General features: G+C 49.8%; 4 protein-coding genes across 9 annotated transcripts in view; 2 read left to right on the forward strand and 2 right to left on the reverse strand.

Moving 5' to 3' along the window:
* The window catches only part of GTF3C1 (general transcription factor IIIC subunit 1), a 47,622-nt gene extending 44,005 nt beyond the window's left edge, over window positions 1-3,617 (forward strand). For both annotated transcript variants that reach the window (XM_035549225.2, XM_035549224.2), the window contains exons 35-37: window positions 727-766; window positions 1,738-1,930; window positions 3,368-3,617. In XM_035549225.2, coding sequence (XP_035405118.1) covers window positions 727-766; window positions 1,738-1,930; window positions 3,368-3,589 — 455 coding nt within the window. In that variant the 3' untranslated portion in view covers window positions 3,590-3,617. The remainder of the gene's footprint in view (window positions 1-726; window positions 767-1,737; window positions 1,931-3,367) is intronic.
* Window positions 3,618-3,764: 147 nt separating this feature from the next.
* Window positions 3,765-5,111, reverse strand: POLR3K (RNA polymerase III subunit K). Of its 2 annotated transcripts, none has more exons than XM_035549231.2 (3): window positions 4,976-5,111; window positions 4,777-4,864; window positions 3,765-4,653 (listed from the first exon to the last, which is right to left on the reverse strand). In XM_035549231.2, exons 1-3 carry the CDS (start codon window positions 5,084-5,086, stop codon window positions 4,424-4,426), a joined length of 429 nt encoding a protein of 142 aa, XP_035405124.1. In that variant the 5' UTR covers window positions 5,087-5,111; the 3' UTR covers window positions 3,765-4,423. The 2 variants fall into 2 exon arrangements, with proteins under 2 accessions (XP_035405124.1, XP_035405125.1); XM_035549232.2 differs by having other exon boundaries at window positions 4,458-4,697.
* On the forward strand, window positions 5,069-8,684 carry SNRNP25 (small nuclear ribonucleoprotein U11/U12 subunit 25). 2 transcript variants are annotated; one of them, XR_004779027.2, is made up of 7 exons: window positions 5,069-5,234; window positions 5,330-5,420; window positions 5,523-5,628; window positions 5,711-5,785; window positions 7,093-7,155; window positions 7,568-7,685; window positions 8,479-8,684. XR_004779027.2 is itself a non-coding variant. In XM_035549229.2 (6 exons), exons 1-5 carry the CDS (start codon window positions 5,127-5,129, stop codon window positions 7,145-7,147), a joined length of 435 nt encoding a protein of 144 aa, XP_035405122.1. In that variant the 5' UTR covers window positions 5,069-5,126; the 3' UTR covers window positions 7,148-7,155; window positions 8,479-8,684. The 2 variants fall into 2 exon arrangements, 1 of the variants encoding a protein (XP_035405122.1); XM_035549229.2 differs by lacking the exon at window positions 7,568-7,685.
* Window positions 8,685-9,148: 464 nt separating this feature from the next.
* RHBDF1 (rhomboid 5 homolog 1) overlaps window positions 9,149-22,221 on the reverse strand; it is a 37,561-nt gene continuing 24,488 nt past the window's right edge. For all 3 annotated transcript variants that reach the window (XM_035549227.2, XM_035549226.2, XM_035549228.2), the window contains 14 exons: window positions 20,594-20,800; window positions 19,721-19,843; window positions 19,398-19,558; window positions 16,810-17,061; window positions 16,101-16,212; window positions 15,151-15,225; window positions 14,401-14,562; window positions 14,187-14,287; window positions 13,390-13,453; window positions 12,826-12,920; window positions 11,785-11,860; window positions 11,159-11,259; window positions 10,740-10,893; window positions 9,149-9,909 (listed from right to left, as the gene is read on the reverse strand). In XM_035549227.2, the coding sequence (XP_035405120.1) occupies window positions 9,490-9,909; window positions 10,740-10,893; window positions 11,159-11,259; window positions 11,785-11,860; window positions 12,826-12,920; window positions 13,390-13,453; window positions 14,187-14,287; window positions 14,401-14,562; window positions 15,151-15,225; window positions 16,101-16,212; window positions 16,810-17,061; window positions 19,398-19,558; window positions 19,721-19,843; window positions 20,594-20,800 (2,103 nt within the window). In that variant the 3' untranslated portion in view covers window positions 9,149-9,489. The remainder of the gene's footprint in view (window positions 9,910-10,739; window positions 10,894-11,158; window positions 11,260-11,784; window positions 11,861-12,825; window positions 12,921-13,389; window positions 13,454-14,186; window positions 14,288-14,400; window positions 14,563-15,150; window positions 15,226-16,100; window positions 16,213-16,809; window positions 17,062-19,397; window positions 19,559-19,720; window positions 19,844-20,593; window positions 20,801-22,221) is intronic.

A 22,221-nucleotide genomic window follows, 5' to 3' on the forward strand; every position in this document is an offset into this window, starting at 1 on the left:
TTCTACTGTTTGTAACATAGGAGGGGTGAAATTGTAGCTGTTATCAACTGCAGAGTTCTTACCAGCCTTACTGATGAAGCACAGCTGAAGGCTTTACATGTGCTTATGCCAAAGCTGTTAGCCTCTGTGTGTGGTAGAAGTATGTACATTAAGTAATTATGTAATTAAAACCCATGCCATAATGGATCATGGAAGTTGCAGTGACAACCTTCATTTTGAAAGTAAACCATGCTGAAATCCTGAGTTTACATTCTCAAGTCCTAAGTCTACAGTTACTCGGATGGCTGATCAACTTCAGTATGACCAGCAGTGGCATAAAATTTAAACAAACCCAAACCCATGTGAACACTTGCAAGCTGAGACCCAGCATAGGGTGAAACTTTGTTTTTTCAGTACATAGAATCATCTGTTCAGCCGTGTAATAAGACTTCTGGTGATAAAACTTCTTGCTATGATTTTGGAATAAAACCACGAAAAGTGTGGCTGGAGCAGACAGATGTGGTTGTGAGAACAAGTGTGGAAGAAGGGCTGTGCTGCAGGCAGATAAAGGCAGAGTGGAATCGTGGTACTCCCCATGCAACAGAGAACAACACACCACTTCGTTTGATTCTGTTATTTTCTAGCATAAGCCATTGCCTTTTACAGCTTAGCTGCCTTTTACTTTCCTTCTACCAGATAAAATTTGGGCTAATTAATTTAAAAACTACATGTTTGTTTTCTTTTCAGACAGTTCTATGACAGATTTATCCCAGGCAGCTAAGGACAGGTGAGTAACAGAGATGTCTGCAGAATAGCTGAACAGTTATCATTACTAAAATAACTTCTGAAAGCAAATGCTTTGGAGACCTTAGCTTTATGTTGTGATGGATCGAGAGCACTGAAGATGAGCCCCATGTTTTCCTCCATTGTTCTTGTTAATGTTGATGTGTTCATATGTGTGCTCTCCAATATCAGAGGAAAAACAGGAATTTTAATTCACAAGTCCAGTGTCGGTGAGTCTCAGCTTCTCTATGCCTTTCCTGGCCACGTGGAAACTCCGCAATATGGAAAGTGTGAATTACAATGCAGGGTCCAGCCTTTGCATCCAAAATGCTAAAAACGAGCAATTCGGTTTCCTGTCTGAGTATCATTGCTGTATGTTGCAGATCAAAGCAAGTCTTTGGCAACTTTTGGAGGATAATAGAAATAATGTAAACAAACAAGTGAAACAAAACTTTGCTGATCATCAGTGATGTGCTGGGTCCTGCACTTGGGTCACAACAACCCCATGCAGTGGGTACAGGCTGGGGGAAGAGTGGCTGGAAAGCTGCCCAGCAGAAAAGGACTTGGGGCTGCTGGTCGACCTCCAGCTGAATGAGTCAGCAGTGTGCCCAGGAGGCCAAGAAGGCCAACAGCATCAGCTTGTATCAGAAATAGTGTAGACTGTTCCCTAACAGGACTAGGGAAGTGACTGTCCCCTTGTAAGCAGCGCTGGTGAGACCATGCTCACTTTGGGGCCGGTCACTGTTACATAGAAGTTGTGATGATGGGAAATCTAGCTAATTATTTTTGGGAAAACCTAGTAAGAACTAAGGACAGGGTTGGTTACAATTGCACACAATCACTAGACAAAGATAAACCTGCAAGCATTCTGCCTTGGCTGCCAGTATAGGGAGATGGAAGAGGCATCATGATGCAGCCAGCAGTTTGCATTCAAAATAGCAGCTGGCAGAGCTGAACTTGAACTGTCTTTTGCAGGGCCTGTGAGAATGTCTGCTTCATTGGGAGACCATGGAGGATTGTGGATGGGAATCTAAATAAACCTGTATGTAAGGGAATGATGGAAGCTGTGCTCTATCACATCATGACGAAACCAGGCATAACAGAAGACCTGCTGCTGCAGCATTATATGGGGGTACTGCAGCCTGTTGCCGTCTCGGAGATACTGCAGGTATGTGAACCATCAGCTGTGTGAACCTCAGTTCGGTTAGGCTTCTGCAGTAAGAGTCAGCACCTACTTCGCTTGAAGTCCCAGCAAAATGGGTGACAACTGTGAATGAACCATGAAAAACCATCTTCTCCCATTAGTGCAAACTAACCAAAGCCAGAGGAATTTACTGCTCACAGTGAGAATAGAAAGAAGCCTGCTTTACCTGTCCTTGGATTTACTGTGTTACTGATGTAACAATTTTAGCTTTCTGAAGAAGCGTGTTTAAAAACTACTGTAAATAAGACCTTCTGTTTGATGGCATACATCCTTAATTGTAAAACAATACATGGCGAGAAATTTTTTTTTTTTTTCCACATCTAGACATGGGATCACCACCACTGCTACTTTGCAATTGAAACCTTGATTTTTTTCTAAGATGATTCAAAATCTTAAGTATAGCAGTAATATTGTAGTTGCATCCATAAGCATGACTTCCCCTGTTTAACAATGGAAATGAATATTCAAGTGTATGTATGTCACACATGTGGCATGTCCAAAGACATTTTGGTAACAATACAAGTTGTGTACACTACCGATCGTGCACTGACTAACCATCGTGCCTTGTAGGTGTTCCATCCAGCACAGCATGCCCCTATGTCCTGTGCCACGGCAAAATTTCTGTTGGCAATTAGTTGGGATCAGGAGACAGGCAGAGCAGCCACGAACAGGTTTAAGTGTGCAATGCACATTGGTCAGACATTGCACGTGTGGGAGAGCAATACAAATTCCTAGGCAACTTGAATTAAAATCAAAGAGTTACGTGTGTTTTTTACAGACTGGAGAACTTTGAATCTAACTTCATTACTAATAAATCTGGTGAGAACTGGTTTTGAAACCATATACAGAGCTATATATATTCTATACACACACATATATATATATTCTATCTGTAGTATTATACCAAGCGCTAGTAGATCCAAATGCTTCCCTGCATAAGATCCCTGAATATGCAGCAGGTATTTTCAGCACATACAGCACACAGACTGCCTTGTTGGGTGTTGCTGTGGGAGCAAATGCCTACCCATTAACAAGAGCTGACTCAGAATCCTGGTACATTTATACCAGCTCCAATGTGTAACTCTGAGAGCTGTCATTGAAAGTGTGTTCTTAGTATCCAGACATCAACTGCTGTGCTGAAAGGCTTTTATCCTCAAGAGATACAGTAGCTGATGAGCAAAATGACAAATGAGGGTATATCCAGCTACCTGAACTTTCTTTGGTGTGCAGTAAACTTTGCCATCCCCGTGTCCTCCGGTGGGCTGGAAGTGAAACTACTCGGTACAAATTGCCTAATGTTTCTGGGAACACTAAATGTAGAATAGCATTTGAGGGGGTGGGTGGGTCGTTTAGTTTGTTTTTGCAACTGCTCAAGCTAAAATGCGTGAATTTTTTCTGCAGGGTCTTGAAGCTCTTGGTTGCATCAGACGATTCCACATGAAAAAGCCGTCCCTGGTGTCTCTCTTCTCTAAGCCAGTTATGGAAGAACAAATAAACAATCCCAAACTGAGTGAAACCCCAACAACATACTTTGAGCCTACCATAGACTGTACTCTCAGGCTGGGAAGAGTGTTCCCCTATGAAGTTAACTGGAATAAATGGGTGCAGATTATCCATGTATAATAGATAAAAGATAGTAAAATGTACAAAAGATCTAAACTTGAGTTGTGTTAAACTGCTTTAGCCCTTAGGAACAAGTGTTAATGCAGATTAAACACTTTATAATTTGTGCTCCATCATGTTTTGTTTTAAGAAAGCAGGTTTTTTTTTAATTCTTTTTACTTTTGAATACATTTAAGCTGAGAATAAATCTTAATGTTAAGATGAAGGTAATACTTGATCCTACCTTTTTTTAGTGGTTTTTTATTATTTTTCAGTTACTATACTGCTTCTTCAGCAGGCATTCTTTTTAGATCTTTTTGTTTGTAGTGAGATATCGTAAGCAGTCTCTTCAAGATAACATTTCACGTCCTTTAACGGCCATATGAATGGTCTGTTTTAGTTGGGTGTGAGCCGTTAGCCAAGGTGTTTATGAAGAGCTGGTTTTTTTTAATTGCACATCAAAGGTGCTCACGTTGCGTTTGCTGGAGCTGGGGATGCAGTACTGATTACGCTCTGAAAGAAATTCCTGTAAAAGCCAAGCCAGGCCTCTAACTGTCCAAAGGACTCCATGCATCCTTCCTAGCTTTTGCAAGATTTTAAACAGAACTTCTGCTCTGGTTTGCCCATGTGGGGCAAAAGGCCCCTGTTGTTTTTTTCTCCCCTGAAGGCTCCAGTGGTAACATTTTGCCTTTGCTTTGTGTGTGGGTCAGTTCCACAGCAGTTGAATCTGCGCTAACCTTTGCCGAGTATTCTTAGAGAGCTTCAGCTAACTAAAGTTACCTCCTAAACACTGATTTTTTCACCGTGTCACTGGCTCGGCCTCTCCTCTTTCAGTTCTCCACGGCAGTCTCAGCCTCAGCGGCTTTCAAAGCACCACACGACGCGGCTATTTCCACTCACCGCCAGCTTTATTGCGAGGGCGGCCGCCGCCAGCCTGGCCCCGGGGCAGGACCAGGCCGGGGCCCCCTCAGCTTGGGCCGGCCCCGAGGTGTGCGGGCGACTCAGTCCCTCCAGCGGTGGCCGCACTGGGGGTTGCAGCACTTGTAGAAGGTGGTCATGGGCTCGTCGGCCGAGCGCGTCTGGATCTGCATGAAGTAGGCGCGGGGGTGCTCGCACTTGGGGCACGGCTCTGTGGGGCGGGGGGCGAGGTGCCGTGAGGGGAGGCAAGGCCAGGCCCGGCCCGGCCCGGCTCGCCCCACGACCCCTACCTGCGGTGGAGTCCACGTTCTCCCAGGCCGCGGCGCCGCCCAGGACGTCGTCCACCTCCTTCAGCTGCGGGTATTTCCTGCTCGTCACCTGCGGGCCGCCGGCGGTCAGCGGGGTCCGGGCCGACCGCGGCCGCCCCCCGTTCTCCCCCCCCCCCCTCCCCCCCGCTCCCGGTCCCGCTTCCCCCTCGTCCCCCGGCACCTTCCGCGTCACATTGCGCACGTAGGGGCAGGTGGTGCAGGCGAAGCGGTGGCACCGCGGCCCCTCCTCGGCCACCAGCACGTTGCCGCAGGCCGGGCAGAACAGCAACATCGCCGGTTCCGCGCCTCGCGCCGCCCCTTCCGGCCCGGCGATGGCGGAGGCCGAGGAGGAGCTGGCGCACGCCGAGGTGCTGGAGCTCTTCCAGGCGGCGCTGGCGCGGCTGGTGCAGGACCCGCTGCTCTGCGACCTCCCGCCGCAGGTGGGGCCGGGGCTGGGGGCACGGGGGAGCGGAACGAGGGAGCGGGGGCGGCGCGGCTGAGGCTGAGGCCCCCGTCGCCCGCTCGCTCCCCGCAGGTGACGCCGGAGGAGATCGGCTCTCAGGTGGCGCTGGAGTACGGGCAGGCCATGACGGTGCGCGTCTGCAAGGCGGACGGCGAGACCATGCGTGCGTCTGGGGTTGAGGGGCGGCGGGCCGGGGGGGGGGGGGGGTGCGTGTGGGACGGGGACGGCGGCCGAGGGGGCGCTGACGGGGCTCTCCCCTCCGCAGCCGTGGTGGTGGTGCAGAACGCGACCGTGCTGGAGCTGAAGAAGGCGCTGCGGAGGCACGTCCAGCTGCGGCAGGCGCGGCAGGGCGGCGCCCAGCACCTCAGCTGGTGAGCGGCGCCCCGCCGCGGGGCTGCCCGGCCCTGCCCCGGTCGCCCCCGGGGCTCCCGCTTAACCTTCTTTTCTCCCCAGGAAGTACATATGGAGGACGTACCACCTAACCTACGCTGGAGAGAAACTGGCAGATGACAGAAAGAAGCTGAGAGAGTAAGTGAGCGAGTCACTTCTGGCGTCTGTGGGGGCCGGATGAGCCTAGTTAGTCAGGCTAAGTACTCAAGCTAAGTACTGGGCTAGTACTCAAAGCATGAGCATGGGGAGGGATTGGCTTGCACCTCTGTGCCACGGCTCAGCCAGGTTCTCCAAAATGGATTGCAAGGTGGGAGCAGAGCTTCACGCAGGTGGGACACATCCCTAGCAGAGGACAGCTGCATGACGGGAAAGCCATGGGTAATTCTTCAGCCACAGTTTTTCTGTGATGAGGGTGTTTGTGCAATTTGGATGACAGCAAGGCAGTCAAACATATTGTCCCTGGTCCAACCACACTAAACTTTGCACAACAGCTAAACACGAAGTTCACACCTGAGATATTCTGCAGAGATGAGGTTAGTGAGAAAAAGCATAAACGAGAGAGAAAGGGAGAAGAGCACATAGAAGGCAAGGCATGGTGTTGTGCACATGAAGCACATCAGTTCATCTCCAATGGAACTGGGAGCATGTGGGAGCAGCTACGCTGCAGGAGATGAGCACAGGCCCCATGACGTGGTGGAGGGGATTGAAGGTGTTCTAAGGGAGGAAATCAGATGGAGCTTTTGAAGTCGCAGAATGGGGTGAGGGACCTCTGGAGGTCATCTAGTCCAGCCCTCTGCTTAAGCATGGTAACCTAGAGCAGGTGGCTCAGTGCTGCATCCAGTTGGGTTCTGAGTATCTCCAAGAGCAGAGACTCCACAACCTCTGCGGGCAACCTGTGCCAGTGCTCAGACCCCCTCACAGAGCTTGACAGAGCTGCTAAGGTAGAAGGGCATGGAGAAGGGTTGAAAGAATGGCAAGCCTGCTCAGCCACACATCAGAGACAATCCTTGTAACAACACTGACAAACCACTGCTATGCTTCCGTGCCTGTTCTCAGGACAAGGAGGCAGGAGGTACTTCTGTGTACTCTAGCTGCTGCATAGAGCAAGTGTTGGTTATATCAGCCCTCATGCACACTGGCAAGAAAAGCTTGTCTAAAGTATTACAAACTCAGCAGGAATGAGAGTCCCTAGAAAGACAGCCCTACCTAATCAAAGCTGTCCTTGAAAGACTGAGCCATGGGTGACAAGGCATTGTGTTGAGAAGGTGTTGCAGTTAAAAAGGCAGAGGATCAGATCCTGTTCAGCCTATGCAGGTGAGAATTTTAAACTGTCCTGCAGTAGAGCACATTAGGACTCCATCTTTCCCTGGGAAAAGGAGGCTATAGGATTTCAAAGTTTGTGGTTTCCGGAGAACTGGCATGTAACAGCACAACTCCCTGTTCAGGTATGGCATCAGAAACCGGGATGAGGTCAGCTTCATTAAGAAACTTCGAAAGTAACCTGTCAGGTAAGTCCTGAATATCCATTACAAGCTACCAGTTCTTCAGCTTTGTCTTCCCAGGGCCTTAGCATTCAGACTTACAGCAGCTTGTGGTGCTGCTCTCCACTGTACAGCAGAGCATTCCTGAACGTCCGTGGCTACATTAGGCTCACATGCTGGCTCTGGTCCATTTCCACATTCTCATTGTGTTGCTTGTGCTTCTCTTAGGGCAGGGAATGATGATTCAGCTACTTCAGTTAACAAACCACATCAGGAGCAGCAGAAGCAATACTTAAGTGTTAGCAATGGTGCATCTCTAACCCCTACATTACATTTTAGACTCTGCTCCCCCAGTGTCTTGAGAATCCTTAAATACGGTATTCCTTTATTTGCTCTTATGACTGTTTCTGGGACCTTGCTTTATTTTATTTTTTTTTAGACTTGATGAATCTCTGGAAATCACTGTCAGAAATGTGGCAGGTTGTTAACTAATGCCTAGGAAGATGAGGTCTCTGTGTTACACGTGACTGTCACCATCCAGTTCATTTGATCCTCCTGTGAGTCTCATTATATCCAAGTGACTCTTCTTCCACCTGCTCCTAATGCTCCTATACCCTTCAGAGCACCTGCAGTTAAAAGAAGTGTCCCATGGGTGCACATATACAAACACAAGTAAACGTTGCTGCTGTTTCGCATTGGGTGTACTTTGAGCCATTCTCCTCAATTACTGCAAGTTATAAGGAGTTACCAAAAGGCACCTCTGCTTATGTACCATGTAGCTTTTGTTTCTCAATTTTCTCAGTTTATGGAAACCTTGAGCTCAGTTGAGTTGTTCTCAGAAGGCACTAGGCAACTTTTGGCTGTAGTATTTTTGTGCAGCTGATGGATTTAAGACTAGTAGTAGCATGTATATTTACCTGTATGTAGCCCAAGTACACAGCGTAGTTCTGGTATCGTGCTGCAGTGATACACACAAACACAAGGGGTGGCCAGGACTCCCAAACTTAGCATGTTTAAAATTGTCTCCCCTCATCACCTAAAAATACAGTCACCAAAAAGCAGCGGTAATTGCAATTTTTCCAAACACTTCTTTGTTTTGTGGCTCCAGCTAGCTGGGTTAGAAACTGTCACTTTGTGACCACAGTAGCTTTTTCCCTCTTTCAATGCTACCGCATCTGTGGCATTCAGTGTAACGAAGTGTGTGCCATGACAGAAAAGCTCTGTCTACCCCATAGTGCCCACGCCCAGCAGTTACCTATAGCAGCAGTTGATCCTTCTGGTACTGTGGATGTAAGAGAGCCCGTCATGTAGTTATTACTGCCACTTTCAAATATGTTCTTTCTTTAATAGAGACAGCAGAGAATCCAGCTCTACCATGACCAGGCACTGGATCCAGCACTCTCCTAGAGGAAAAGACTGTACCATTTCCCAGAGAAGCAAACTCCAGTTGAATAGAAATTCCTACATGTTTTTGCAGTCACTGTTCAAAATGTTTCCCTCTGAGCTGTATGCTGAATGCACTATCTGTGATTAAAGAGGCTCTCTAGTTTTCTGAAGTGTTTAAAGCCCTTATGTCTCTCCTTAGTGCTTTCTACAACTATCTGAAAGGTAGTGGGGAGCTGGGGGTCGGTGTCTTCTCGCAGGTAACTAGCGATAGGGCTAGGGGGAATGGCCCCAAGTTGCACCAGGGGCAGTTTAGGTTGGAAATGAGGAGACATTTCTTCTCAGAAAGAGCAGTCAGGCATTGGAGCGGGTTGCCCCCAGAGGGTGGTGGAGTCACCGTCCCTGAGGGTGTCTAAGGAAAGGTTGGACCTGGCGGTTAGGGACATGGTTTAGTGGGTGACACTATTATTAGGGGATGGTTGGACCAGATGATCGTGGAGGTCTTTTCAAACCTTAACGATTCTGTGATTTCCAGCAGCAAATCTGTCTGGGTGTTTTGGGTGCCAGAAAAGCATGCATCCTACTGGTGTGTGAAACAACATTGGTGAAATAAAGCAACAAACATAGCCACAGACTATGCAAAACAATTAACAGTAGCTAAAACGCTACCTTTCCATTTAATCACCACCTCAGCAGTAGTAAATAACTCTGGTTAAAAATGTAGTATTGAAACTAGTGTAATAAAAATAATGGCAGCAGAAAAGGTTCAATACAATTGAACAAGGCACAAACTTTCTGTTCAGAGTCTTCTGAGATAAGGCAAAACATGCCTGCCGAGTGCTAAAGAGACAGTTTAAATTAACCACGGGCAGGGTTAGAAGTGTCATTGGATTAGAAGCTTTGTCCATATGGAACTAGCACAGCAAATGCAAAGACAGTCCATCTCCAGTGCCTGCTCGAGAAGCCCGTCTTTGCCTTTCAGTGGAGCTGTGCATCCAGGTCGTATTTCTCGCAGAATTTGTCTGTGAATGGTATACAAGTAAGGAACTCACACCACTCACACTTGATGGGGTAGAAATAGAATAGAATCACAAGTCCTGAGAAGAGTGCAATGAAGATGAGCTGGAAAACTATAATTTGGCATCGCTTCCTATATAAATCAAACTTCCCAAAGCTAATGTAGGGCAGGAAGGCAAAGGAGAGGAAGAAACCACTGATGAATCCTGAAATGTGAGCAAAATTATCGATCCAAGGCAGGAGGCCAAAGGCAAAAAGAAAGAGCACCACAGCCAGCAGCTTGAAGAAGGCCCTCCATGGGCGTGCCAGGATTTGCCAGCTCTGGAAGAGCTCCACAAAGAGACAGGCCAGAATCCCAAACTGGGATCCTGCAGGGCCAACCTGCAGAAGAAGAGCATTACAAGTAACATCAGGCACATGCCATTTGCCTGGCTTCTGCAGCCAGCTCCAGCCATTACAGTTACTTATCATTCAACCAACTCCTTGTTCAGTGTTACTTGGGAAAGAGATGCCGCAGCGTGAGACTTCATCCTGACAATGGGGTTCAAGGCCTGGTTTGACACGAGGACCAAGGCAGGTGTGAGGCCATCAATGGCCAGAACAGATTTTCATTTTAAGGACGGTGAATCTGGTTTGAGTCACCAGAGTGGAGAGGTCTTTAAAGGCCATCTCCTTGGTCCCCTCACCCACCATGCATTCTTCCTTATTGAAGGACCTGGAAGATCCAGGTCCAACCCATGCAGCTTTCTGAAGTGAAGCCAATGGTCACATCGGACTTCTCCAGCTGTGGAATGTGGTCAGGGACAGTCCTGGACCATCTGTGGGAAAGGCAAGCTGTGGTCTTAGCCCACACCCTCTCCGACCTGCCACTTGCATGTGGAGGGTCTCTGGCACCAGCTACAAATCTTAATTCCCAGCCTACCACGGCCCTCATCATCTGGTCAACACCCCCCAGTTCATTGCAAGAGGCAGCCATCTTCCCATGGCCAGAATGGGTCAGTCACTTGGAAAGCCCAGGGTACTGTGGGGGATGTTACTGCTTGGCAGCTAGATGACGGTGCGGTGCTGACTTCTAGCTAAAAATCTGCACAATCCACATGCTGCAGAGATAAGCGCAGCTCTGGTTTCTCTGCCTCTGCCAGAGAGGCACAGGTATGAAGAGACTTGTATTCAGGGCAAGTTGCCAGGACCCTAGTCTGTAGGAGACCCACCTCTGCTCTGTAGGGTAGAAATATAGCACTGGCAAGGTTCCCAGTGATGCCACTGAGCAGGTAGATGATAGAGATGCGATGCCATCCTGCTAGCTTCTCTAGGTCCCGCAGGATCGTCATTTGGAAACAGACTGAAACCAGACAGTGCAGGATCCTGCCAAATTCAGAGTACAGGAGCTGAAGCAGCAGCCACTGAATTCCCCAATGTGCTCAGCTCATTTGTCTTCTCTGCCAAGTCTTGTTGAAAGCACCTGATCTGGCCCATGCCTCTTAATATCCCTCCCACCAAATGCAGCCTGATAAACCTCAGCAGGGACAAAAACTCAGCCCCCCACTGTCCCCCAGGGAAGAAACCGCTAGAACAACCCACAAGGCAATCCCATGGTTCCCCCCACTGGAAGTTTTGCACCTGTGTTTACCCAGCATGTAGGAAAAGCGACAGCCAGAGGCGGTAGAACTGGTCAGGGACTTCTGGATTTAGGAAAGGGAGGAGTCCGCAGACATCATCCATGCAGTGAACCTAGGGCAGCAAAAGAGGGGTCACGAGGTGTGCCAGCCAGCACCACCCAGCACAGCCAGTTACCAAAGTCAGAGACTGCAGCTAACTCTGAAAAAGGGGTTCTCCTTTCCCTTCCCTGCTATATCAAGTCCCAACACTTGTCTCTGACACCAATTCACATGACCCCACCCATTACTTATTGCAGAATTAGGCCCTTATTTATCACCTCAACACACGTACAACATACATCCCCATTTGCTCACCCATGGAGCAGGAAGGTTGCATTCACCCGCTGCTTTTACAGTGGTCCTGTGCTGGGCTTTTGTGGCTACCAGCCCCAAGTTCTAAACTGGTCTCCCAAAAAGGACGGATGCAACTAGCTCTGCCACTACATTCTGGATCAGCAACTTCCCCTGGGCTCAGGGTGGGACTCAGCCTAAGGACAGAACACAAGATTCCCACCCATACTGCCACAGTCGCTCCCAAATCTTGCCAAGCTTTTAAGAGGAATAGGAGTGGCCATACAAAACCCCAGCCTGCACTTACCTGAGAGCAAAGCGTTGCCTCCTCATGGAAATAGCCCCGCATAAATTCACAATACTCTCGGGAAGTTATTTCACACCTGGAAGAAGCACAGGTAATCAAAATGAGAAATGACTGGTCACAGTCGTGTGGAAGACACAGTGTCGTCCCTGGACACCCACTCCTCCTCATCTCATCCCAAATCTGTCAATGAGAACTGATGCAGCCCTTGACATGCTGTAGCATCTCTACAACGGGTGCACTAATGCATTCCCATTTCAGTCAGACGCCACTCTTCGTACCTGCCACTTCCCCCCGGCTCCTCTCCCAAACACAAGTCTCAGTCACCCCCTGCTTCCTCCCCCCCTAGATTAATGCCCTGCATACAAGGGTTCCAAAGTAAGTACTGAAGCTGAGCTATTTACAGCTGAGAAAGAAACACTGGGGGTTGCGGAATTTGTGTCTCTTGGGCTTAGGAGTCCTGTGCCTCAGTCGCTGACAGCGTAGGAAGGCAGGGGCTAAGCCAAGAGTGTCCTGCCGTGACTTTTGGGACAGAGAAACCCCTTGGGGCAGCACTGATTTTTCTTCCCAGCAGGGAAAGCCATGTCCAAGCACTAGGCAACTACTTAAGCTGAAAAGCAATATGAGGAAGAACATCTTCCTCCTTGGCAAACCCCACAGTTGGTCATTTCCTGACAGCTCCTTGAATGCTCAGAGGTACCAAGCTGGGCCAATGTAGCCTGTTAGGAACACGCTGGCCATTCCCAAGGAAAAGCACTGAACTCCCCAAAAGAAATATTTAATTCCCAGGGCTTTGAGTCCCTCCAAACTGCAGGATCAGTTGAATGAGATACCCTGCCACACCAAAGAATCAGGCTGGCTGTTATCCTGCGCTTGTCCGAGTCCTGCTCTGTCTGGGAGATCCGGTTGGGCTCCCCTTCCCAGCAGGGCTCTGGGCTGCATGCAGGAAGCAGGAGGACAAATGGCTTTGTCTACAACCCCAAAAGGGACCCCTGTTTCTCACCCCGCTACCCAGCCCCTCTCCATATAGGTAAAACTCGTTACCTTCCTTTGGTCCCAATGCAGCAGGGCCGGCCTGTAATCACACAGTCCATGTGAAGGTGGTTTGTATAATTTCCAGCACTGTTTTTTGTGCATATCTGGAAAATGACAATAGGCTTCAGTTAGACAGTCACGATTTTGCTTGCTGCCTGGGTAAGGTCAAAACAGCCACTTGGGAAGAAGCCAGTCCCACAGACACAGCCTCCTGAGGCCTTCGTCTGATAGCAAGATGGTGCCTGACACCCCATCTGCCTGAGCTGTTGGAGCCTAAATCAACACCTTCTCCCCTCCCTGCCAAGCAACCAAAACAGCTCCTAGACTGAGTCAGTCTCCGTCATCCTATTACCCTGGCAGGGCTCAGGACTTTAGCTGGTGCAGGGGGAACTTTTGGAGCTGGAGGGCTTCAAGCCTTGGCTTGACAAAGCAACTGCCGCCCTGACCTGATGGTTGTGACAACGAGCAGGAGGCTGCAGCAGATACTGCTTCCAACAGCAGTGCTGTGTCTCTGAACAGTGGGATGGAAATGCCATATGCCAGCACAGGCCCTGTGCCACCAGTGATGCTCACCGGCCATTTGGTGATGTCGTCCGGCCACTCATGTGGCTCCATTGATGCTGGCTGCTCGCACACTCTGCAGCAACAGGAAGCAAAGATCACCCACAGAAATGACATTCCCCAGTACACCACGCTGTCCCTGCACCCCAGGCTACACTCCCACAGGTCCCTTCTGTCCCTGGCAGGGGTGGTAACGCACTACATCAGGTCAGCCAAGGCTGTGCTGATTAAAGCCACAGCTTGCTTCCAGCGAGCAGAGTTCATGGCTTCAGCACAAAGGCAGCCGTCAGAGAGCAGGCAACTGCCCAGCAACATACTGGAGGCTGCCTGGCTCCTTTCCAGGTGGACACAACCCCAGACATGGGCACTGAGTTGGTCTCAGCCCTGCACCAGCCCATGGTGACCAAGGGCAAGTGTATGCTGCAGCACCCAGGGCTTTGCGGGAGAGTTGTGCTGGGAACACAGCTCCCAGGAAGGGAGCCTGTGCGGGGAGCAGGGGCAGCAGGTGAGGAGGAGAGGGACAGGAAAAGAACCCACAGCTCAGAACAAACCACTGTGGAGATGGTCAGCCAACAATAGAGATGGGGGGAACACAGGTATGAGCATACTCTGGGAGGCTCCAGAGGAGGGAGCTGCCTCAGCCTCCCTTGCAGCCATCAGGGCAGGCAAGGACATCACAGCCCACACATCTCATGGTCTCCAGACTAGCTGCTGCCCTGTCCATCACGGAACTAGTCTGGGAACTCTGGCTCTACTTTCACAGCAGCCCTGGTGTGCCCAGGTCGGCAGCTGGGCTCAACAGGACCTACCTGGGGTCCTGATGACAAACTGACCCAAACTGCCTCTTGCTTCCTGCCAGCATCGGTGTGCTGGGGTGGTGGGGCCACTTCACCCACACAGCCAGGGTGGACTGCAGGAGAGGGGAGAGGAGAGGTGTCACTGTGTAGCCCAGGGACAGAGAAAGCATCAGCAGAAATGGCCATGGGCCTGCAGGAACAGCAGGAAAGGGACCACCACACTCACTGAGCACTCCTCCTCTGAGGTCTGCACGCAGCCTGACTTGTCATTTCGCACACAGCAAGCAGAGTGCTTCTCCTTCTCCCGCTTTGCCTTGATGAAGCTGTGCACTTGCTGGTCCTGCCTCATGCATGGTGAGAACTTGGCCCCCAGGTGGATCAGGGCCTCCTGGCAGAGAGATGGAAAAGTTCAGCTCAAGCAAGGTGCAGGCAAGGACTGATCAGGACAGAGCAGGCTGGGGGTGGACTCCCATCAGGGCCAGGGACAAGACCTGCATAATGATGTTCAACACGCATCAGGCATATTCTCAATATTTGCCACAAAGAAGTGAGCCCAGAACAAGAATCCAGGGACTTCCCTGCCCATGGCCCCAGAAAGGCCAGTGCTGGGGCTGGGAAAGGAAGCTTTGGGACATTACAGCCTTTCCCAGGGGAATGGCACTATGAAAGCTGTCACACCCCATGTAACTCCTGCAATTTTTCTGGCCCAGTGCTTGGCTTCATCAGAACAGGGTGCAAAGCAGGAGTGTCAAGGTCCATCGCAGCCTCCCAGTAGCCCATTCTGCAGGGCAGCTGAGGCAGGGAGCGCTGCTGCACCCTGCCTGGGACAGCAGGGTCCTGCAGGAAGTCCAGCCAGCGGCAGCTGCTAGCACCTGGTCCCAAGCAGCAGAGGGCCCTGGTCTGTGGGGTGGCATGGCTGTAGACATGGATGTATCCCCCTGACAGCCCACCAAAAGTCCCAGCCAATGACACTCACTGAGCTGGGGCCAATCCAGAAGTTTTCCTGCTGAACATATTTGACATTTTCGTAAACTCCTCTGTTTCGCAAGACCTGCAAGGAGAGAAAGTGAGAGCCCCATGAGCTCTTGCCTGCAGGAGCAGCAGGGCAAGCAGCAGGGACTGGTGAAAACAGCTCCCAGGAGGAGCAGGAATCCCCACAGCAAATGACTGGGTATACAGTTCTCTCAAACTGGTCTTTTGCAGGATAGCAGGTCTGGGCACCTTCTTTTAAAGATTTCACTGAAATAGTCTATCTGGCTACTTCAACTTTCAGGAAAATCCACACTCTCCCAAGGATGGCTGAGGTCCTGCAGAAAGCTTCACACAACTCAGAAACATAAGCAGCAGCTGCCAGCAACGCAGGTCCAGATGCTGGTGACAGTGCTCTGAAAGCTGTCAGACTTGTAGGTGAGAAGTAATCCAGGACATCCCCTGCATGGAGCAGGGATACGGCACTACAGAGATGTGTATCTCAGAGAGAGACCTTTGACAACTTGTGGGAAGTCTACAAACAGCTTCAAAGCTCACGAAGTCAGACAGGTCAGTTTTGCTCCTGAAAGAAGCAAAATCCTGAAGCTGTTGCAAAAACTTAACTCAGGTTTGAAATATTTCCCTACCACGAACATCCTTCTGGTCTCCACCAGGAGGGGAATAAGTTGCTCAAAAGGGGTCTCAGCACAGACACAAGCAGAACCTGTGAAGAGCCCACCATGCTTTGTGCCAAAAGCCCATCTGAAAGAGCTCAATGTCAAGAGCAATGTGGCTGCAGCAGGGACAGCAGGCAGCACAAGGGCTCACAGAGATGCTGCATGCAGGCCCAGAGGCAAGCCTCAGACAAGTAGCCATTGTGCTGAGGACTGACACAGAACCAGCAGCAGAAGGCCGAGACACAATCACACTCCAGGCATGTCAGGGTGATTTACTTACTGAATCAACAGTTTCGTGTTGTGAGAACCCCACAGGGGCAATACCATAGATGCACACAGCGAGGATGGTGATGAGTGAATGCACAAAGGTGACCCAGTATGTGAAGAAAGGCCTGGATGGAGGTAAAGGGAAAAGATCAGAGGCAGAAATCCAGGCACGTTACATCTACTCACAGAGCACAGGAGAAAAGCTTCTGATTTTTCCTAGGTACCTTGGCAGACTCTGGGGAACAGGACCAAGATCATCTAGGGATGCACAAGACTGGGGGCAACGATCTTGCTGGCAGACAGCCCCTGTTTGCTCTGACTACCCCACAACACTGAGCAAGCCACTCTTTGCCAAGAACGCCATCCATGAACACACAAGCCTGATGCCAAAATGTGCCATGTGCTGAAATAATGACTTTAGGGAAACGATGAGAGGCAGGAATACCTGAGCCTTCTTGCTCATAACAGGACAGTAGTGGTGGGGAAGAGACACAGATGCCCAAAGCAACAGGAGGAGTAGGGTACGCTCCCAGTGCGCAGTGATGCTAACATGCTGCTGTCAGCTGCACTTTAGTGCTGTGCTTCAGGGATACAGACTAGGGGGTCTCAAGCCACAGGTTTCACCCCATCACTCCCAGGCAGTTCCCTGAGTCACCCAGAGGCAATGGCACTCACTCCCTTGCTAGTTGTATCGGGAACCCTTCTATGACTGCAGCTCTTACCTGTGATCATCCATGTCCTCAATCTGCCGCTTCACGTAGCTGTCGATGCGCTTGCGATATGTCCGATTTGTCAGCTTCCCCACCATCCCCAGGCCATACGGCCGCTTCTCCTTGGCAAAAAGCTTCCTGACAGGGACAGCAATGCGCTGGCCACGCTTCTGTGGGCTGACACTCACCACCTCCTGCCGCAAGCGGACCTTGGGCTGTGCCAGGCCCCCGTCCTTTTGCTTCCTCCAGCCTCGCTCCAGTGGGCTGGAATAAAAAGTGGGACAACAATGGTTTCCTTCTCTATGGCACAGTAACAGGGACCAGCTCTTCTCTGGTCTTTGGTGGCAGCAGACCTTGTGTCTGTCCCACCACAGCCGGGCTGAACAGCAGCTGATGGCATGCAAGGTGCTCTGAAGTAGAAGTAGTATTTCCAAGTGTTACAAAGCCCCAGCTGACGAAAGCGCAGGACGATGCACAGAAGGTGGCACAAGGTAGCTGTGCCAAACTGAGCCCCACCAATGAGGAGCTCTCACAGCTTTAAAGAATTATCTCAGCAACCAGTTAAATTAGGGAGGCTCTGGCCAGGCGTCACTGAGCTTTTCATTTCGGGGAGACAAGGTTTCCAACCTCCCAGCATCGATACTGCATCAGGAAGCAAGAACAGCATTCTGTGATGATTTTGACCACCTCTTGCAACCTCAACTTAATCTTTGACTAAGAAGTATCTTTTCTGCAAAACAGATGGAGAGGAATGGAAGCCACGTGCTGTATCTGCAACTACACCCTCAGCATCTCCAGGGTCAGCAGCCCAAAGACCCTGCTTTAACCCTCATACACGTCTACTTCCTCTTCTACTTCATTCCTCTCACTCTGCTCTCTGCTACAAAATGGAAGTACAGTTTAGCCCAGCAGTGGAAATCCCCACCCTTGAAGTACTTTACTGCGATCAGACTGGCAAGTCAAAACCCCATGCCCATTAAACCAGACAGAGGAGAAGAGCAGGAATCCAAGACTAAGACAGTTACCTCTCAAGACCTGTCTTCCATTCTTCCCTCTATTTGCACTGATGCATGCATTTCTCGGGAGAAAAACAAAACCAGGCTTCAACAACACAAAAATCCCAGGCATCCCTGTCTAAAGGAATGTTTTTTTACCAAAATAAAGTATGCAATGAATGAGGTTGCACAAGCTACTGATGAAGAGCACCTGCTTTGGAAGTCTGCACAATCTTCAGATGCTTTTTGTATTTCATTGCTCTTAAAGAGCAGTCTGGAGTTCAGGTATGCAGCACTGAGAACCTGGCGCGCACACACACACACACAAAAATACTACCTACCATTTCACTCTTGCTCACTGCCACGTGATAAGCATGTCCCCTACATGCGCTCTAATCTCTACAGATAATTTCCCTGGTATCCTAAATGATCCTGTCTGCACAAAGACAATGGTTGTCAAAAGTGGTCAGAGAAACCAATTGACCATCTTTTTTTCTGAAAGATCACCAGAGCATCCTGGAGAGGTCAAGACATCTTTGAAGTATGGACAAGCAACAGGATTAGGTTAGAGTAGTTTCTGCATTACCAACATGTTTTTTCCCAGTATTTCCAGTGCTGGGCTATCAGCCTATGCCAGAATAAACACCTGATCACCTAAAAGGACACCTGACTGCAATTCTGATGTCGTTTTCTGAAGTGTGAAAGAAGTGTTATTTTCCTCAATAAATAAAACTATTTGAGGAGATATGAATGGAGCCAAAAAGACTGAGACCATCTCAAAGGAAAGCCAACAAGCTCACACCATTTGTTGCTTCTACTTACATTAAGAGTGAGTCAAGTTCTTGGAAACACTTGAAGGAAAGCACCAACAGAGCAAGATGGGCTGTGAGCAGCAGAACCACAAGGACCTCCCTGTCTGCTACATGTTCACACCCAGCAGAGCTCTCTGCTGGGGTGAGCTGCCAGCTAAGCCAGAGCTGACTCGGAAACGACACAGAGCAATTACTCAGTACCAGTTACTCAGGTGGAAAAAATCTCGGCATACAGTACAGTACCACCCACATATTTGTAAGGCTCTCGGCATCAGTGCCACACCTTTCTCTGGTTTCAAGTGAGGAATGTAGCCCAGCTTGACACTCAGCAATGCTTCACACCACTCCTTGGAGTTAGACAACAGTTCCCGGTGTCTGTAGCAACAGGTTTCTCATCTTTGCTGTATTCTCCGTAGCTGAAGGCTGGGCCCCCAGCATCCTCAGCTGATTTGGTGTCTTTTGTTTCCCCAAGGCATGATACAGCCTCCAGAACACATCACATCGGTGTGAAAAGTTGCTGGACAGGTGGCCTCAGAGTCACTTTTCATTGGTAGCTGAGGTAGGTGGTCGCTCACCCAAAATATCAAGAGAAGCAAGCTGGGCTTAAAGAAAACCCACTACTGTTCTGTTTTTTGAGCTCTGCTCCGAACACCTGTAGCACTCAGATCCTGCCTTCCCTCGTGCAGGAAGCAATGGTCTTGCCCCACCAGCTGCCTAGCACTGAAGGTCCCACTCTGAATGGGTTGGCCACCACCCCACATTAGGCTTTGGCGGCTTCCAAGAAAATACTCACAGTAGCAAGTGGCTTCTTTCAAGCTCATTTTTGTCCAAGGCACCTCCTGTGAGATCTGTCTGATCCAGAGGTTTCACCTCAGCATCTTTGACTGCAGCTTCTGATGGCGACTCAAACACCTCATCTGGATACGTAGAGAGCTCCTCATGAAGGACTCCTTCCTGGGCAAAGACACAGAAGTCCCATCAGAAGGGGTGAGTATCACATTTGAGACACCAGCCGCTGGAGAAAGCAGCACCACCCTCTACAACATACAGCCGTGCCAGAGCTACAGCCTCATGCTGTCTCTGGAGCCAGTGCCACATCGGCGTCCTGCCTCTCACCCGAGCAAAGAAAGAAGTGTCGAGCTCATCTGGGAAATCCACCGTGTCCTCCTCCAGGAAACTTGCCGGGGTGAAGCTGCGCCGCTGAGCCCTCCTCAGTGTGCTGTCCTTCACGGAGCGCCCCTGTAGCCAGCAAGAGTGGCATCAGATCACTGCCAGAAACCTGAGCCCCAGGCACATGCAGTGTCACCTGGACAGGACGCAGGGAGTCCAAGCGCTGACCCCGTCAGGCTTGCCTGTGGAGCACAGCAGACCTGCTGGTGTGCAACACCTTCCAGGTGACACCTCCAAGTGCTAACCCACCTCTCAATCCACAGTGCCCACATCCCATGCAGGCTGGTAGCACAGGCTTCTAACGTCTCTACAACATCTGACCAAACAGCAGTGGCGTGTGGTACCAAACACAGCAAAAGGGCTACTGGGCCCGCCTAAGAGACACCCAGAAAAGCAGACGTGGCAGGATGAAGAGCCTTGAGTTGCAAGAGGCTCGGGTGCTTCTACTGTGCCACGAGCAGGTGCAGACAGACCACCCAGAGGTCCAGGCAGACTGAACTGGACCTGCTAGAACCCTCTAAGGCTGCTGAATGTGGGAATCAAAGTCCCAAGGCTGATAAAAGGTGGGCAAGACCTATACCAAAGCCCAGCCAGCATCCTGGTTTTTACTCCTGCCTGCTAGACAGATGGCTGAAACAAAACAGGACACATCCTGGTTTCTTCCCCTCCATCACTGCTCTCCCATATCCTCTCTACTCACAGAAAGTACTTTTTCCAGGATCAATGGCCTGCACACACAGCTCCTTCCCTCTCACTCCCCTCCCACTGCAGGGCCCCATCTTGCTGCCAGCCTGATCCCTGCGCTTCCCCAGACAGTACCTTTACCAAAGCTGCAGCTGCTCGGAAACTCATTTTGGCAACAGACTCCCGTTTCCGCCGCCGTGGGAGACGGTTGAAGCCCGAGCGTGAGCTGGTGAAGGAGCAGAGCGATGTGGCGCCTGGCGTGATCGGCGTGTGGGGGATGCTGCAGCCATCGTTGTCATCAGCCATACGGAAAGCTCGGCCACGGGCCAAAGGGTCTATGATCTGTCCAGAGAAGAAGCCCATCAGCCACCTACCCCCGAGCTGCTGTCTACCAAGCCTTTCTCCCTCCAACTCTCCATGGTCTCACCTCTTGAAACCATACAGTGGCCTGACTCCTGGGATCAGCCAAGAACCAGGCTGGAAGAAACAGCAAGCAATTCTACATTAGCGAGATAAATCATAACCTGTTGCAAGCTAAGCCCTAATTCTCAGTCCCAAACCCACATCCTCCTCAAACCTCTCCCAACTTGTTTTTGTTCTTTTTTTTTGTTTGTGGGTTTTTTTTTTGGTTTTGTTTTTTTTTTGGTGATGGTGGTAGTGAGGTTTTTTGGTTGGTGGTAGTGGTATTGATCATTTTTGCCCAGAATGTTCCTGACATCTACATAAGACTCCAAACCTCCTTCAGCCCTTCCTAAGCTCTTGCTTTCACTCACCTTCTGCGCCAGTGAACTCTACAGTCAGATAATATGATGTATGAGCAGGACTTTGAGAAATCCCTGAGTGCAACCATGTCCTTTATAGAGCTCGTTTCCTTTCTGATGGTGGACAGCACTGGACTTAAACAGTATGCTGGTGAAGCTTTACTGTACATTTACAACTGATTCCATTAATCATAACAGCTGGAAAAGAGCAGGCAAGCTTCCAGGAGTTACAAGCCCTTCTCTGGGACTCTTCAGACCAAAGCTGTCACTTCTTCCAAACACATGAAACAACCTACTGAAAATATTGCCTTCAGCTACAAAACTTACCTCTGTCCTTACATCATCACAGCTGTGGTTGCTTTATCCTAATGTTTTATGACCCTTTTTTAATCCACAGTTGCACACTCAACATGAAGCTTTATAGGGTTTCATCTACTGAAACCAAGTTCTGATTTAATGTAGTCCACATAGAGCCCAACAATATTTCTGAGCTTCCTGGGACCAAAGCCCTCAGCAAGGTGAGACTGGATTGAAAGATGCACAATATTCTCCTCTGTTTCAGCGATGCAGCCAGGCTTCAGGTCACAGACTAACTTGCTTTGGAAGAAATTCATTTCCCACTTGTCCAAGTTGCAGTGGTGCTCGCTGATGCCCTGATACCATATTGATTAAGGTGGTGAATGGAGCAAAGGGAAGAGCTGGAATATTATGGATTAGTTCTCAAGTGCTGGTAACTGAGCATGTTTGACTGGGTCCTGTCCTTTATGGCCACAGTTCTACTGCAAAGGGCACCGGATACCTCACAATTTGTGAGGACGTGTGAGCAGCGCTGTAGTACAGCTGATGCAAGAGACACTTTTCAAAGTCCTATAACATAATCAGGTTTCTTTGAAGCCAGTAGCTGTGCTACTGTCTGCATTCAGCCTGAGACAAGGCAAGTGCTCTGGATGTTAGCAGGCCTGTTACTGTAAATGGGGGTCGACAACAGTGTTCCAGTCTATG

Source organism: Cygnus atratus, chromosome 15, assembly GCF_013377495.2.
Source record: "Cygnus atratus isolate AKBS03 ecotype Queensland, Australia chromosome 15, CAtr_DNAZoo_HiC_assembly, whole genome shotgun sequence".
Taxonomy (NCBI): Eukaryota; Metazoa; Chordata; class Aves; order Anseriformes; family Anatidae; genus Cygnus; species Cygnus atratus.